This window comes from Eucalyptus grandis, chromosome 7 (assembly GCF_016545825.1).
Source record: "Eucalyptus grandis isolate ANBG69807.140 chromosome 7, ASM1654582v1, whole genome shotgun sequence".
NCBI classification, from domain to species: domain Eukaryota; kingdom Viridiplantae; phylum Streptophyta; class Magnoliopsida; order Myrtales; family Myrtaceae; genus Eucalyptus; species Eucalyptus grandis.
In genome coordinates, this window is record NC_052618.1 from 35927881 (window position 1) to 35944874 (window position 16994).

The window sequence follows — 16994 nt, forward strand, 5'->3', positions numbered from 1 at the left end:
CGAGGGCAGAACAAGGCAGAACAAATTCGTAAGTGGCTCCTAATAAGCAAGGCATGCACTGAAAGACAAACGAGTTTCTCATTTCCGTTTTATGAACTCGAGCAGGAACATTCTACGCAGGTGTAGTTCTTATGTAACATAAACTGAGACTGATTTACTTGTCAGATAGAACTCATAGAAGAGGGTGAATAACTACACAGCTATAGCATGCCCACATTATTGACCAAAACGGGCTTCTTAAAGGAACAAAGAGCGAATCTTTTAAAAAAAAAGGAACAAAGAGCTTCTATCTCCATTCCTTTAGATAACAAAAATAATGAAATCTCAATGTCTTTATATGTCGGTACCAAAAATATAAATCACTCGAATACAAACATAAATTATTCAAATTGAATAACTCGTCCTAATAAATTTGTTCCATTTGAAAGTGCTGTTAAATTGTTTGGATGACAAATGGCATATTACAAAAACTTAACCACTGCCTACCTTCTTGTCCATCAATAAACGGTTGCAAGGCTTTATACTAGGTTCCTTGCTATCAAGCAAGGATTGAAGTTGCAAACAAACAAACAAAATCAAGAGATGGGGAAACAGAGGCAGACAGAATGAGAAAGGCATCAGTTTTGACAATCCTCACCTTCCAACCATCATTACCATGTATTAATCATGATCAGGAGAACACAAGTAACTTCTCTCACAAAGCGACATCTGAACTCAACAATTGCTACAGTTGCATATTATCAGACTATATGGTAATTATCAGCTAATTATTGAAGAAAAATGCAGTTTGTAAGCCTGGAATGGTTTCAACCCAAAAAGAAAAAAAACTGGAAAGGTCAGAGGTCTTTAAACATTAACTAGGACGTAGAAAAGAGTTGAACCTACCTGCATTCACCATAATGCTCCATATTGTGGATTGTAAATGTTGTTCTGGGTGTGCAGACGTCAAAAGATTTGTATCAGTTCAACCTGAATGATCTGTCCATACTCCTGTTAGCGATGTGGACTAGAAATGTACCAACGTGCCACAATACTTTGTATATCCATATAGGAGAAAATCCATAATTAAACTTTAAGTCAATCATGTCAAATGTCTGCAAAAGTACCTTAACAAAAATGTTACATATTCAGTAAAGCAGTGGCCAAGCACTTGTTTTCCATTCAGGGACAAGAATAATATCAGGCTGTACTCCATCATCAGCTGTGATTCAGGTATCTAGCTGAAGATATACTGTATGAAACAATTACCAAATCTAAATATCTTTGTTGGGTATGAAAAGGAAATATAGGTGCTGGCTCAACTAACCAACTACTTTGAAGCTTAAGCTGCTTAAAGGATAAATGAAGAAGTCGTGGTAACTCCTGCATTGCTCCATTCTCAAAGACGATCAAGAACATGCTTATGTCCAGCTCATTCATGCAAATGTTAGAATCCTGGCAAACCAAGTGTAAATCAAACAAAAGCAACATGCATGACAAGTCAGATCGCGAAAAATAACAGCAAGCATGTCCCTCCATTACCACTGCAGTAAACTGAGGGACCTACGTGCAGGAATCACACACAAAGCCAAAAAGCAGATGAATAAAAGGGCTGCTAAACTTCATTTTACAATAATCAAAATTCACCAGATTATACAATGACAAAGATCTTCATATTAAAATTACTGTATATAAGCTACTCTATCATGCTAGAGTTAGTGTCTATAGTTGCAAGAAGCTCCCTTCTTGCAGTGACCACTCTCATGGTACCACCTACACACCCCTTGCTCCCCTCTAAAGAAAGGCCTGCTCGAACCTCCTCCACCCCCGCTTCCACTTCCACTACCAAATGAAGACTGCCTATTCCAATTCCTACCTCCACTGTGACCCGAGTCTCGACCGCCTGGACCCCTGTCCCTTTTACCTGAGAACCGATCCCCATGCTGATTCTGCTCATTCCCCCACGAGCCCTGATTACCTGGTGCAACCCAACCTGTATTTGCATTTTGAGGAGGTGCCCCTCGTCCCAATGTCACTGCTGGTCCAGGATTAGAATTTCCTTGCACAAATCCTTGGCCCGTTGGGACCCACCCCGAGTTCGGAACTCCAGGTGCTTGCATTTGACCAGGAACAGACCAACCAGGATTCACATTTCCAGGAGCCACCCAATTGACGTTAGTATTTCCTGATACCTGACCTCCCCATCCAACAGATGGATTTCCAGGCATTTGGACCCAACCAGCATTTTGGTTCTCTGGTCCCACCACAGGAACAGTAGTGTAAGTGCTTGTATTGGCACCCCAATTCATATTGGGTGGACCGGCAGACTGGAGATTCGATTGATCACCTGAACCAGAAGGTCTCCACGGATTTGCAAAAGTACCACTAGGGTTACCCATGGGAAAGGAAGCAGAGTTTTGGACAGAAGAGGCAGCTTCACCCCACTGTCCATGTAAAGAAGACTGTGATTGTACTGAAGGTTGTGTGGACATACCAGTTGGCTCCGACTTCTGAGACAGTGAATTTCCCCAAACTTGAGCATCACTATGGGACCTGGGTGATGACCCAACGATGTCTGTCTTTGAGACTGGAGCAGACCCCCACCCATGAGGATTGACTGGAAGGTTATGGCTTCTCATAACCTGGACTAAGTTTTGGATAGTCGCAACATTACTTATCATATCATTACCTGTGCTCCCAGAAGAATTAGTGTAATCAGCTGGTAGTTGAAGATGACCTGATGCTGTTGACTGAGGATGCACTTGAGAGGCACTTGCAGAGCTCAAAAGTGCATCCATCTCTGGCCTAGGTGCAGAAGCCACATCATGAGAACCATCTGGACCATTCATACTGCCTGATCTCACAAAAGATGAAGCAGATGACTGCATCACTTGGCTACTGCTCGGGACAACATTGGTTGAAGGTTGCGTAACTCCACTTCCAGGCATGATATTAGAACTAAGAACAGAAGCAGCAGGCGACCATCTGCTTTCATCTGCCAGACCCTTTGCTGGACGAGTGGCATTTTGTTGGCCTGGAGTAGGGGATGGAAGGTTCATACCAGAACCCCATTCGGAGGCAGAAAGCTTGGGTATCTCAACTGAAGATGGGGTACCTCTACCGATACTTAAACCCCCTTCTGATCCCCGAGTTCCAGGATTCCGGTCCAAGTTCGACTGCTTCGCAACTAGAAGTTCCGTTACTTGCTGTGAGAGTGCACCCTGCGCTTTGTTGGAGTACAGGGATGACGTATGTGGGCTTTGCACCATCTGAGCCTTTGGAAAACCACCTTCTGGGGGGTCTTTCAGAAACTTCCCATTCAATGCATCAGTTAAAAGAATGGACTCGTCCTGCTTCTCAGTAGCTCTCCAAATTTTCAAATTGGCAGGAAAATACCCAGTGTTATTCCATTTACGCAGTTGTACAATGGAAAATGGCCCCTGAACTTTTCCAGATGGATCCTGGTAATGCCACATCTTCTCTGTTTCATTGACTTTAGGGGCAGCTTGTGGTGTATTCACTACTTGCGAGGCCCCCGGACTTTCATGGACAACCCTCTGAAGTGACTCGGCAGGATTAGAAATTCCTGCACTAATTTCAGAGGTTGGAGAAAATTTTGACTTCTCCCAACTGCTGAATTGCTGTGTTTCTTTCTCTCTGGACTGATTCCATGTGCTTTGGCTCACTGTCTCACCAGCTTCAGTAGCATCATCCCCTCTAATTAAAGTGCCTTTATTAGACAAACTTCTGGTCAATTCTCTGCTAGTGTTTGGATAAGCCCTTGTTCCAATCCAGGAATCAGTTGTTGCAGAACCTCCTTTCTGGGGAGATATTGGATCCCTCCCCCTCCCACTCAAACCAGTACCTCTTGCTCCTACATAACTCTCTGCATGGACAAGTAAGATAAGAACAGAGATATTATGCAGAAATACAACAATCATTTTTATAGTGCCTACCAAAAAATAAAATGTACCTTGTCTCCTCTGATCTGCTTCACCTTCATCATCTTCAGACTCGTAGCTTGGATCCATTTTTGGATCTGAATGTATTTCTGGGACCTCCTCAAGCCTTCGTTGGCGCTCCTCATGTGTTTTTAGTACCTGCAATTTTTCTACACATTCTCTAAGCGTAAAAGAAAGTCAAGGATAACTTCAAATCCACTGTACAAATGATGTCATAGAATATTATGAAGAGGTTTAGAATGGTTGATTAGATTTCAGGCCCTTTCCTGAATAGTGAGGTGGTCAGGAGACAACAATGTGGTCGCGTGACAATGGTGAGATTTATTGTAGTGGAGCTTCAGAGTCTTAAGCTTATGCTAAAAACATCATCATATGGATCAGTGAAACAACCAATGTCTGAAGACCAAATGCAATGTCAAAACCACTACTGTTGCAAAATGTTTCACCACCCAAGATCAACACAACAGCGAGAATGGATGCAATCTGAAATGCAGGTAACTACAGGCATGTCCGGATTGACAATTACCTTTCACTTTTCACTTAATATAAATATTGCAACACATGCACTTCAACTTTTTTCTAACCCAAGACGCTTGAAACTTTCACAAAACAAATGTTGACAAGTAAGATATTAGCTGGAAAGCAAAAAAGCATTTTTGCTTGTTTTTAAGTGGAAACGTGTAAAACATAGACCAAACTCACGGAACTGGATTAACATTTGTCCAGCCAGTCAAATACACAACCTATTCATGTTTGTTTAGAGTTGACAGAAAACTCATACATTTATATAATTTTGCCAGCCAAAAATCACTGAATGATTCCACTTACACAAAAAATCAGAAATTTGAAGGAGTATCAATGCTTGAGAGGATCATAAAATCGCTTAGAATAGTTAGATGCACTAGCTTTTCGATTCAATTCCCAATTCACTGCTTCAAAAAATTCAAACAAGTCTCACATCTATGATTCATCTCAAAGCTAATATATCCTAAGCCCTTGAAACATAATTCAGATAAGGAGTTATGAAGATCTGATAATTAAATATGCTAAGCAACTAAATCAAAGCTCAAAAGATTAAGTCAAATGCATTGAAATAGATATAATGGGAATTTCCTGTAATCACGCTAACCATCAAAGGAATTCTTCGACATTCTTCTCCTTCATCTTCCTCTCTTTGTTACTCTTTAACAAAATGCAGGAGGCAATATTTACCTTCTAATTCTTCACAATCATTACTTATAAGATCTCGAATATGATATTGTCATATGAATTAATATTCCTATTTATACTGGGAATAGGAGTTGACAGAGTCTACTTCCAGAAAAGGCAAGAGTCATAATTTGACAATTTTTGCTTTGAGCTAGAAACATAGATCTTTGTTCAATAATCATGATGGAGACGTGACGACATGCAGCCCACTGCACATTTGCTTCAAAGGAATATTTTAGCAAAGTAAAAGCTACAGAAGACATGCAGACAAAAAGAGGGAGAAAGGGGAGGGGGAGGGGGTAGGAAATGAAATGGAAGATAGAGATGATCGATAAAAACTAAATTAGCCCACTTTTTCACATATGCAACTTATGAACAAAAGGACAGATAAAACTGTTAGATTAATGTGTGAAAACACAAATGCAGAACAGTCCCACTAGAGCATCACTATAGCATTACTCCAGTGTGCAGAATTTAACCAAGAAAAGTGACTGTAAAAATTAACTAGAACACATTGTTGCACTTCAGAAAAGTCTAAAATGCATATGAAGGATATTCTTTTCGGTGGCCTTTTTCACTTGCTCGATCACGAAGGTGACTGAGTCGCAAAACTTCTGCCTCCAGCCACTGCATCAAGAGAAAGAAAACCATTCCTATGAAATAGATAGCAATTTATTTCTGTTGACTGAGCTCTAATCACAAGATAAAAGGGAAAATATGTTATTGTTCTATCTACAAAAGCTGAGAGCTATTCTTGACATGCAACAAATTTATTATGCTGGGCTATAATAAATAACAGTCTGAGCAAGCGCAGACACTGTTAAAATTATACACATGCACAGCAAAGCAATCGAACAAAAACAAAGTAATCTTCATTTTGAGCCTAGATTCAAAATAGATCTTTGAGAAATTGATCTATTTGCCTCTGAAAATGCTTAAAAAGTTGCAAACTTGAAGCCAATGTCACTAAAGCTTATATCACGCGCCAAATCACATTTTTTTGCCTGGCTTTCCTGGAAAGCAATCATGAGCAAGATTCTAATCCATTATGCAATTTTCATTCCTGAAACCATAAAGAAGCCTTAGAGGCTTAAACTCTTATTGATGTAATTTAAATGCAGAAACTCTGGCGCTTTGTTAAGCTGCAATGCGCTGAACTATGTTTAATATATAACCCTTTGGCAAGCAAATTCTAATATGATCCAGCAATTAAAAAAATTAACCTTTCTGTATGATGTAAGGGTAAATTAGTGTCTCCCAATTCAAAGCAACTTTAAACATTTTTTATTTCCAAAAGTACTAAAATAAAAATAAAAAATAAAAAGGCTGTACAATCACCCTTTAGTTGTTGCTTGAATGACTTTCGACTGCTTTAGCAACTTTCATCTGCTTCAACCTTTAAAGATTTGCCACATGCTATACAAAAAATGCTGCAACCATTTAAAAGCAGAAGCAGTTGCCAAAGGGTTGCAGTTGGTACTTTATCTTTTCATTAATGCCATCAATGACAAAATCACTAGACATATTTCAAGAAGAAATCTCAGTAGAAAGCTTAGGTTCTAGCTAGAATCCAAACGAGGGCAGAATGACTAGGTCAGTTGGCAGGAACCCAACCAAATATTACTGTTTATGCAACTGGTTTTGACCCAAGTTTAGTTCCATTTACTTCTTGAACATGCACCCTTAGTCCGCATTTCTATAATTGATTTAGGTGGGAGACAGGTGCAATTTCAATATAACATGAGCTAACTTGAATCCTAGTGGTCTGACATAGAGAAATGCCCCCCAATCCCCTCCCACAGTACATTAACCCCCCAAGATTTAACCTGCCAAGTCTTCGAAAAAACATAAACACAGCTTTTCAGAAAGGCACCATTACCCAGCTTGACAAGTTGAACATGACCTGAGAGTCTCCAAGTAGAAATTGTCTATGGAAGTAGCAAATTTAATAAATTTCAACAGTTAAGAGTAGGTCTGAGCAAGAAAATTACATCTTTGACTCTTACTGCCTGAAGCGCTATGGCCTTTTCCTGAATATCACCCTACAGAAAACCATAGAAAAAAAATTTCAGGTCAAAAAAGTATTGAATAAAAGAGATTAAATTAATTAAAATAAAAAACAAAGACAAGAAATATTACCACAGTCAGACGGTTGATAAGTCCACATTTTATGCTCTGCCGCAGGCGCTTGCATTCATCCTAGAACAGCAGGAGTAGATGCATCATTTAACAAACAAATTACCCTATACTGTGGAAGCAGGAAGTGCAATTTATCTACAAAATTTTACTTATATAATCTCATGAAGTGACTGGATATAATCATTGGTTCTCCTAGTAGCAACTTCTGACAGAGAGCTATTGACATAAATAGCTCAAAAATTGGTCGAGAAAATCCTTCAGATTAATCAATCACTCGATCGAGTCATTGTGTCAACTGACAAGAAAATCATCAACAGCTAGAACCATGCTAGTAAGCAAACTCAGGAAGCATCATCTCACCTATATCTAACTGCAAAGGACTTCAAAGGAAAGCTCACCCAAAATCAATATCATGCAGATATTAATTAGGAAAACAAAATAAACAAATTGAATACCTAGATGCATTACCTCAGTAAAATCTTGGTTGGAGATTATATCAATTGATATAACCTCGGACTTGTTCAGATTATATATTTCCAGAAGATAATCTGTCATCTTTTTGCCAACTTTGTATGGCTCCGGAGCTTTAGTAGTACCTGGAGGTTCAATGGTATATATACTTGATTTGTTACTCATTTAGAAAAACTTCACTGTTTCTACAGAATTGATGGGAAGCAAGGTACATACCTATTATCGGGACTAATCTATACAGATCTTGCTTTTGATTGCTACCAGAAATTCTTATCCTGACAAAAGAGCCAACGACTTTATCATGAAATGTCCCATCATCTTCAATCAACTCCTCCACCAGATTACGACGCAAGTAAATCAGATTGACATTGTGGGTATCAATAGCCGCATAGTCATCAAGGTTCGACTGAAGTCCTCTCTCATCATTCTTTTTTCGCGTTTTGCGTCTCTTCTCTTTAACTGTCTTTGGTGAAGCATCAGAGTTCCCATTAACATCAATTTGATTGGCATCAGTATCGACAACACTCCCTTGAAGATCATCCGTATCTTCCTTCATAAGGAAGTGAGATTCAAGAAGCCTCAGCATTTCGAAATGCCCCACACGTGGCTTGCCAAAGAGATTTTGAAGCCTCGAATCACAAACTATTTGACTTTTCCGCCGAGGATCTCTGAGTTTGTTGCTTTTTATATATTCTAACAAGAGAGCCTGTACATCAAACTGAGAAAGAATTGATCTATCACCATTTCTCATGTGCATCACAAACTCCAAAAGCTCCTTTGATGCCCACTCAACACCATCATCTGCAGAAGGATCTTCCCTACTAACTTGAGTTGATCTAGTCAGTGAATACTTTTCCTTGTTACGTGATTTTGACTGTTTCTTTGCCCTCCTTTTAGAGACAGTTACTTCTGCATTTCCAGAAGAATTGTCTGAACCCGATCCACCATCATCATTAGCATCATAAAGTTCATCAGGAGATTCTTGTTTCCCTGAAGTTGCATCAGAACCTTTCCACGGGTTCTTAGCACGTGCAAGCTCCTCCAAAGTTAGCGAAAGCTTCTCTTTTAAGCCAGTATAGTAATCCTTAAACAGGTATTCCCAGCTGCTTTTATCATCGAAATCTACTTGACCCTGCAAAGACATTTAATACCAAGCATAAGCATTAATAAGACGACATCAAGGGATTGAGAGGTACAGAGTAAATTTGACAAAGGAAACACATAAAACAGCTCCAAATAAGAAAATATATGTACCACACAACTGAGAATAAGAGCATTCCCAGTGATTAGACATCAAATATGCCAATCGACAAAAAGCCTGCTTAGCCCCAAAGAAAAGCATGTATTCTGGCAACATATTTCCTTGCACAACTTTTGAAGAGACATTACAGATTTGAGCTCGTTTTGTGAATGGGTGGGGAACCCCATGGTGACTCATAGTGAATTTATCTTCACTATTAACATAATAACATTTCAGGAGGCATCAGACCTCATAGTTACGAAGATGGTCCTAATGCCAATTAAACAGATGGAGGAAAACAGAAGACAGTCGAAGAGATTGCACTGTTCAGTCAAATACAAAGAAAATGATTAAGTGCTTCATTTTTGAGAATGTGATGCAAGAAAGGACCTGCCAGTCTCTAAATGAAAGTGCAGATTTATTCCATAGCGTTAGGGGTTGGTTAAATGACAACTACGATAATATAGTGATTAAATTTTTGAAAGCTTTAAGTGGAGTTCATCTGTTCACCTGAAACACTATACGATAGTTCTCAAGACCTGTTGGTTACTAGAATAGAATCTCTTCTATTTAGAAAGCAAACCCAATCACACATTTCAAACTCAAACTTTTACCACAAAATTCCATAAGACCATGCATTTTGTTTAGATGACCTATCATAATATGGTACAACTAAAAGGAAAATATTGTAATGTTAATTGTCAAGCCAATTTGTCGTATTTCACTGTTCAGAAATTAAATTTCAATCTCTCCAATCTGACAATAATTTTTAAGTTTTACCTAAACTAATTCTTATCATTAAACATTTTACTCCTCTTCACATATCGACAACCTTTTTCTTTTACCCACACGTATAAGTATGCTTTTTTGCTATAAAGATAGTCATTGAATGATAGCCCAAGAACAGAACAAAAGATGAATGGCTATTATGAACTTTGGTTCACAAAAGAGAATAGCTATCAAAAGACTATATTGACTTGGTCAATGGAATTTCCCAAAGTATAAACTATGGTTTATTGTGACTTGAATTGTTTGAGTGTAGACCCAATTTGTCCCAAATTTGATAAATTTTGCGGTGGTTGTAGTGATGAAGGAAGTAATGAATAGAATCGAGGTGGGGGTGGTTATATTGGTTTAGGAGTTGCAGCACAGGCGAAGTGAGGGCGGTAGAGGAGGGACGTGATGGTCTTCCATCTTGGCACTCTACTACCTGTACATCTTCTGAGTCAATAAATGCTGAGAACCAGAGAGATTTGTATGTGACAGGGAAACGGCTCAAAATTCTTTTGTTGCTACCATTTTATTACTTCTAACTACAACTGCAACTAATAAAAAAATAATAATAATAATAATGAAAATTCAAACATAAAAAAAAAAACCACATTAAAGTGAATAAGCCTCTTTCTCAACATTAGTTAGTAAGTTTACAGTTAGAAATGACACATCTACATTCACTCATACATAAGGGTGTTGAGGAACTTTTAATGTCAATGTTATGGCACTCCACTTGCCACTCATGTGAATTAAATAGAATAATGGATCCGGAATAAACCAAAATTCGACTTGTAGTCCCACTTTGCCTTTTTTTCACATCAATGAGTCAAACACACTATGAGAGTTTAAATCCTTCAAGCATTGAAACCTAGTTTTATACCGTCTAAATTAAACATGACAAACCAAGCAGCTGATACTCGGCTTTATACAATTCACACAAATAGAAAACTAATAAAATTTCTAAAAGTAATGAATCCATGGACAGGACTCTCTCTTGCCCACCAGCAACCCCCATCAACACAACAGCTTCAATGTGATGTGAATAATTCAGCAGTGTACTTCATCTAAAACACATAAAAAGGGGAACAACATAAGATAAGAGTGGCAAATCACTGGACTTGCAGGTATCTGTCTAAAAGAGCTGCATTAGCGTCTTTGAGTTACACATAACAATTAGAAGAGCACATACCAAGTCCTTGCTCCCCCGCTCATTACTCTCAATCATCATGACTGTTCTCATGCATGTTTCACAGAATCCTTTGTTTCCTCTCACACAGAGAATAACAGCATCTCTGATGCAACTTTTGCATAGGGAAAATGTACAAGTATAACACATATAGTATGCATTCTTCTCACAGTTGCTACAGAGGTGCCAACCTGTACAATAACAAACAAAGTACATCACATGACAATTGAGAAGAAGCATTGATGGAAAAGGTAAGGAAACTGGAGCAAACAAAAAGCATTAGCATGAGGTCACGAAGAATTAGTGGATACACAATGAGACAGAGACATTTTCATATTCAAACTGCCTTTAAAATTACCAAAATTCCAATGTCTTATCAAATTACAGGAATCATGACCGCAAGAAGAAACTGTCTAATAGAATTTAGTGCACACCATGTGCAATAGACGATGTAACATAGAAACTTAATGAAGTGACAAAGCATCTCTCGCATTATGGATGAGTTGTTCTTTGCTTCCGTTAGTAGAATGGATTTGGCAACACTTGACTGACTGTTAAAACGCATACCAGAATCACCAAATACATAGTGTAAATATAACAAGGTAGTAAAAAACGCTTTCTTTACTATAATCTGTAAGGTCCCCATCCAACCAGATAGTGAGATGGTAAGACAGTAAAATTTGTGAAATAACATCAAAAGAATTAATGAATTTTATACAGATTGATTACAAACCGCATACAACTATATTGAACAATAGAAGCAAGTTAAATAGTGTCATTCTCATAATTCTTAAGTGCAAAAGGAGCATAGTGAGTTACTTATGTAATGTATGCACACAACTAGTCACAGACATAGTTCAAATTTGTTTATTGTATTATTTCACATAATTATGAAAAGAAATCATTCAAAACTGAAATCATCAGACTTCCCATCTAGACTCATGATATGAGAAAAAATCATCATAAAATCTAGACAAAAACAAGAGAAATTTACTGATGAAGGAACAAAATTTCGAAGGAAAACATAGAACAATGGACTAATGAAGTTGAATAAGGTTTAATATCGCTTTGTGGTCATCACTGAAGTCCCCAAAGCCAACCATCACATAAGGCCTATTAACTATGGCATTGCAAACAAGAGATGAGAGTGACAGCTCAGTTTTGTTTGCTTTCCCTCCGATTTTGAAACCACAGAAAAGTATTTTAAAGACTAACAAATCCTAAAAATTCTAAATGACCCTATATATATCGGTAACAATATGCTTACAGAAGTTTCAGGTGCTCAACATTAAATTGAAGTCAACTTTTAAAAGCTACAAGAAAAAGAAAAAAAACGAAAAGTTAGAAGCTAAAATATTCCAAAAGCACCCTCAATTATCAAGTATCAGTAGGTCCATCCCATAGTAAAATTAATCAGAGTGCCCCTTTTGGTGAAAAGCAAGCCTATGAGAAGGAAGAAGTTATCAACAAGCTTTCAGAACGAATAAAAGATCAAGCAGATCATAACACCAACTTCCATGCCAAACTCACACAAGTCAAAACGCAAATCTAGCAACAGTTACTCACAGAGAGAAATTTGATTTAATCAGTTTTATCAGTCAACCTGTTTGCAAGTACAAGAATCTGCAGTTCCCCTTTCTTGGAGAAACTTACAATTTTAACGGAATAAACAAGAACAATTCCAACTATCGGACCTAAGTCTCAAGCTACATATTTAACAAAACAGAAATGCCAGGATCAACATTTCAAGTTGAGGATGGTTCAATGGATAGCTATAACAAAACTAAAGTTACGAAAAGAAAGGCTTACCACAATTCCAGCGCCCCTTGGTTCGAAAAAAAGCCTCATCACGATTCACACACGATGGATGATATACCTTAGGGCATCCCCTAAATATAAGACACAAAAACATCAGTCTCATTTAACAATGCAAATGGTTTTGCTTTCAAAACCGATTCCTAGTCATATCAAAAGCAAGCAAAGATAAAAGTGCAAGTACACCCATCAAAGGAAAACAATTTCAGAAGCTGGGCACACCTGCGATCACATAGCACAAGTTCACCTCCATCAAAACAGATGAAGCATACATCCTCTTCCATCTTCTTCCTTGTAGGAACCTTAACTCCCTTGGAAATCCTTCCTCGCTTCCTCTTTTGACCACCAATTCTATTTGCTTCCTCAACCTTCTCCATCTCATCCAACAGATCTGTCTCCTCAGCAACATCAATGTCCTCAGGCACCTCCATTTCATCGACTGCTTCTGCATCCCCTACCCCATCATCCATCTCTTGATCCTCTACCTCGACATGCTCTGCTACATCAGAAAACTCCACGTCTTCAACTGCATGCCCACCTAAGACAATATTCTCTGCAACATCAGTAACCTCCAAAGCTTCCCTCTCCTCAGTCTCCACTAAGCCCACACCTTCCATGCCAACAACTGCATCGTCAACCACCATATCCTTTTCCACAACAGCAATGCTATCCATGTCATAAACCGGTGCAATGATTTCCACGGCACACGCCATGCCCATGTCCTCCTCAATGTCCTCCAGCGCCTGAGTTTCTTCCCCATGAGCAACCTCTTTATCCGTTACTTCCACAATGCCATCTCTTCTTGTATCTTCCTCTGGCACCCTAGCCACATCAGCACCCTGCTCTGACTCAATCTCCTCATCCTCTTCCGTGTCCTCCATTGGTTTCTCATTCCCAAAAGCATCACCCTCCTGCTTATCCTCTACCACCTTCCCATCCTCCACTTCAACAACCCCAGCATCATGCTCTGCCACTTTATCGAAAGCCACAACAGCGTCAACCCCTTCAATCTCTTTTTCGTCCTCAGCTCCTTTAACCTGCTGTGCGACTACCAACACGTCATCGCCCTGCACAGAGCACATCTCCTCAACCTCCGTGGCCAGTCCCTCCTGCTTATCCCCTGCCACCTTCCCGTCCTCAACTTCAACAACCCCAGCATCATACTCTGCCACTTTATTGAAAGCCATAACACCGCTGACCACCTGCTGTGCAACTTCCAACACATCATCACCCCGCACACGGCACATCTCCTCCCCCTCCGCAGCAGGTATTCCTTGTCCATCACTCATCTCCTTATTCTCCACCTCCACATCATCGCTGGCCATCACCTTCTCCTCCTCCACATCAGACATTCCTGCCTCCCCAGCAGCTGCTCCACTCTCGCCTGCATCTGCCAAGATCTTGTCAATCTCGTTTTCAGCCACAGCCCCTTCCTGCGCCACATCATCGGCTGCCACTGCAGCCCCCAAACCCTCCAACTCCTCGGCACCTCTCTCCAGCTGGGAATATTCTGCCTTCGTAACCTCCGCTCCTGTTTCTTCTCCGCCGACTACGTCTCCACCATCATTTGCGCTTCTAGAAGGTGGAGACTCCACAGAACCCTTCTCCAGCAGGGAAATCTCCGCATCCGCGACCTTTGGTCCCGTCTCTTCTCCGCCGACTGCATCTCCACCGTCATCTGCGATTTGCGGAGGTGGCGACCCTGGCAGCGACGGGTCCAATTCCGCAGCTATCGGCATCTCCGCCACAGAGAGAGACTGATTATGACCCAAAGCAGGACAATCCCCACGTCCCGTCCCAGAAACCGGCTCTCCATCATCTCCCGCCACGACCGGCAATGCAGACTCGGGCTCCATTTCCGATTGCCGCCGAGGCGCCATCCCCTCTACGGCTTCCCCAACTCCAACGCTGTCCCCGTTGATCTCCTCTCCACTCCTCGGCGATTCATGCAGCTCCGCCGCACTCGCCCCGCCGGCCGGCGAAGGAACAGGCTCGCCCTCGCATTGAGCCTCGGCGAAGCCATGCGAGGCATCTTCTTCCTCGGCTTCCATGGAGCTCCTCCCGCGCGCGGATTGAACCCTGCAGAGCTCCGCGAAATCAAAAACCCTAGGGGCGCTCTTCCCTCGACAGAATCGGCGACGTAACGATTGAATCGCATATAAAGAGGACACGAGCCCCCGATAAATAAACCCTTTTTAATCGAGTGATAAAAGTTTTTGCTTATATAGCTCTCTCTAGTGAGGCAGAGGAGAGAGGAAAGAGAGAGAGAGAGAGTGTTCTTGTTCGCCTGCGTGACGACGCGAAGAGACAATTACCCAGGAACAACTAAAATATCGCTATTAAATAAATAAAAGGAAAAATGGCCCTTCTGGACAAGGCGGTGACGTCACGGGAGATTTTTCTTTTCTTTTTTTCTTTTGGTCATAACCGGAGATATTTCAGCGGCTAACTTTTGTTTCGGTAATATCGGCACATCTCGTCGCGTCCGGTTCAGGCTCTCCCCCCACGTTAGAGCCCCCCGCGTGCCGTGGTGGGTCTCCTTTCCTTCGTGGAAAATTAAAATGAGTTTATTTATTATCCCCAGGGGCTTAATTCCCCTTAAAAAAATTCTTAGCTTTTATTTTAGGTTCAATTTCAATTCTGTTCCCAAAACTGCCCTTTTAAATTATCCGTCCAAAATTTATTCATTGATTTCTTCAAAATTATCGACATCATTAATATATCTTAAATTAGAATATACATTTTCATCAACATCCTCACCTCACTAGAGTAATAAAGGCCTCTTAATAGTAATAATTATGAAGAAATCAGCAGCAATCTCTAGATGGAGAGTTATTCAAGGCAAATTTTGGATTAGAGTGAGAGTTGACAATTTTTTTATAAAATGAGATTTAATTTAAAATTCGAAAAAAAAAAATTGGGAATCAACTGATATAGTCACGCTCATGCCTCTATCTATGCATGTACCAACAAAAAAGTGGTCTTGTAAAGTATTTTTTTTTTTTTTTTGATGAAATTTATTAGTTAGCCTTCAAGCGCAATGCGCATGCACTTTAGTACTACTAGTCTTTTTTATTAGTAGCACTTATACTGGCATTGCATACATTTCATGAAAGTTGTTGCAGCAATTGAAAGAGAGGCGGCTTGATTATTCTTCATATCCTCCCACCATTTCCCGCAACTCTCTTCTCCCTTCCAACTGTCGGCTAAGCAGAAAAGTTCATTGAAAATTTGCTATAAACACTAATTGTTAATCCTCAACGGGAAATGAATCCACACCTAACTCTAAATCCACACCTAACTTTAAATCCGCACTAACTGGTTTTCTATAAATTCCCAGGTATAACTCACTTCACAATCATGAAAGGAGAAATCTGTGGAGAAGATAACTTGCTTTCCTCATTGTGGGCACCTAATCTTTTTTATTATAATTTTTGAAAAAAATTGACTAGCATTTACCCGATAAATGAAGGCTTTACTAAAATTTTGATCAAATGATATAGCTGGATTTGAATTGCCGATTCTTCAGATTCGCAAGTTTTAACCATAACCATTAATGAGGTGTCGGAAAAAATTGTGATTTGACCTAATCAATTAATTTTATCATCATAAGCAAATCACAAGTTTACTAATGCCAGTCGCGGCAATCAAATATTTAGTGAAGGAATTATTATAACTTTTCACCACTGCCATGCCATTGACTCGTTTTTAGAATTCCGTGAACCTACCGCTTTTTCCCAAGATCAGATTGCTTTTTTTGTTAAGTTCTGACGAAAATCTTCTAGTCGGTCAAAGTTTGGTCCATAAAAGAAAATTTTAGAAGGAACGACACTGGCCTTCAAGAGCCTAGCGCCCTCGACAGGCCCCAATCCGCAGATCGAAGTGTCTGGGTCTAGTGCGGGCTATTGGCGCAAGTGCGCAGGGCAGGCCTTTTGTCATGATAATGGGCTTAGAGCTCTTGGGCAAGCACTGAACGGCCTTGTGCAGAGCCCAAATTGCATTTCTCATTAAATCCCATATGTTTGTGAAATATATCCCTCAGGCTTCATTTTTTAAAGCTGTAAATAGCCCTCCAAATTTTCATTTTTCCTCAAAGTTGATCCACCTCTCATTCCATTTAGGATTCATCTCACTTTAAAGATACCAACACTTGTCCTTTTTTGCAATTGATCCTCAAGTCTTCCAATACGATCTTGGTCTGAGTAAAGAGGAAAAAAAT

The 16994-nt window shown here is 39.9% G+C and overlaps 1 protein-coding gene across 1 annotated transcript; it reads right to left on the reverse strand.

The window, feature by feature from the left end:
• Positions 1 to 1564: 1564 nt before the first annotated feature.
• On the reverse strand, positions 1565 to 15069 carry LOC104453378 (zinc finger CCCH domain-containing protein 19). The gene is made up of 10 exons (XM_010067912.3): positions 12998 to 15069; positions 12770 to 12849; positions 10964 to 11151; positions 7977 to 8892; positions 7758 to 7885; positions 7290 to 7349; positions 7142 to 7192; positions 5707 to 5777; positions 3953 to 4107; positions 1565 to 3865 (listed from the first exon to the last, which is right to left on the reverse strand). The coding sequence occupies exons 1-10, from the start codon at positions 14824 to 14826 to the stop codon at positions 1695 to 1697; spliced, it is 5649 nt and encodes a 1882-aa protein (XP_010066214.2). The 5' UTR covers positions 14827 to 15069; the 3' UTR covers positions 1565 to 1694.
• Between the last annotated feature and the right edge of the window lie 1925 nt (positions 15070 to 16994).

What these genes read in the sequence shown, in the direction of transcription:
- LOC104453378 (XM_010067912.3), bottom strand. Translation starts at nt 14,826, where the DNA reads ATGGAAGCCGAGGAAGAAGATGCCTCGCATGGCTTCGCCGAGGCTCAA. An exon ending in TAGATTAGTCCCGATAATAG is followed by an intron (nt 7,886 to 7,976) that starts GTATGTACCTTG and finishes TTGAACCTCCAG; the next exon opens with GTACTACTAAAGCTCCGGAG. An exon ending in CCAACCAAGATTTTACTGAG is followed by an intron (nt 7,350 to 7,757) that starts GTAATGCATCTA and finishes CTGCTGTTCTAG; the next exon opens with GATGAATGCAAGCGCCTGCG.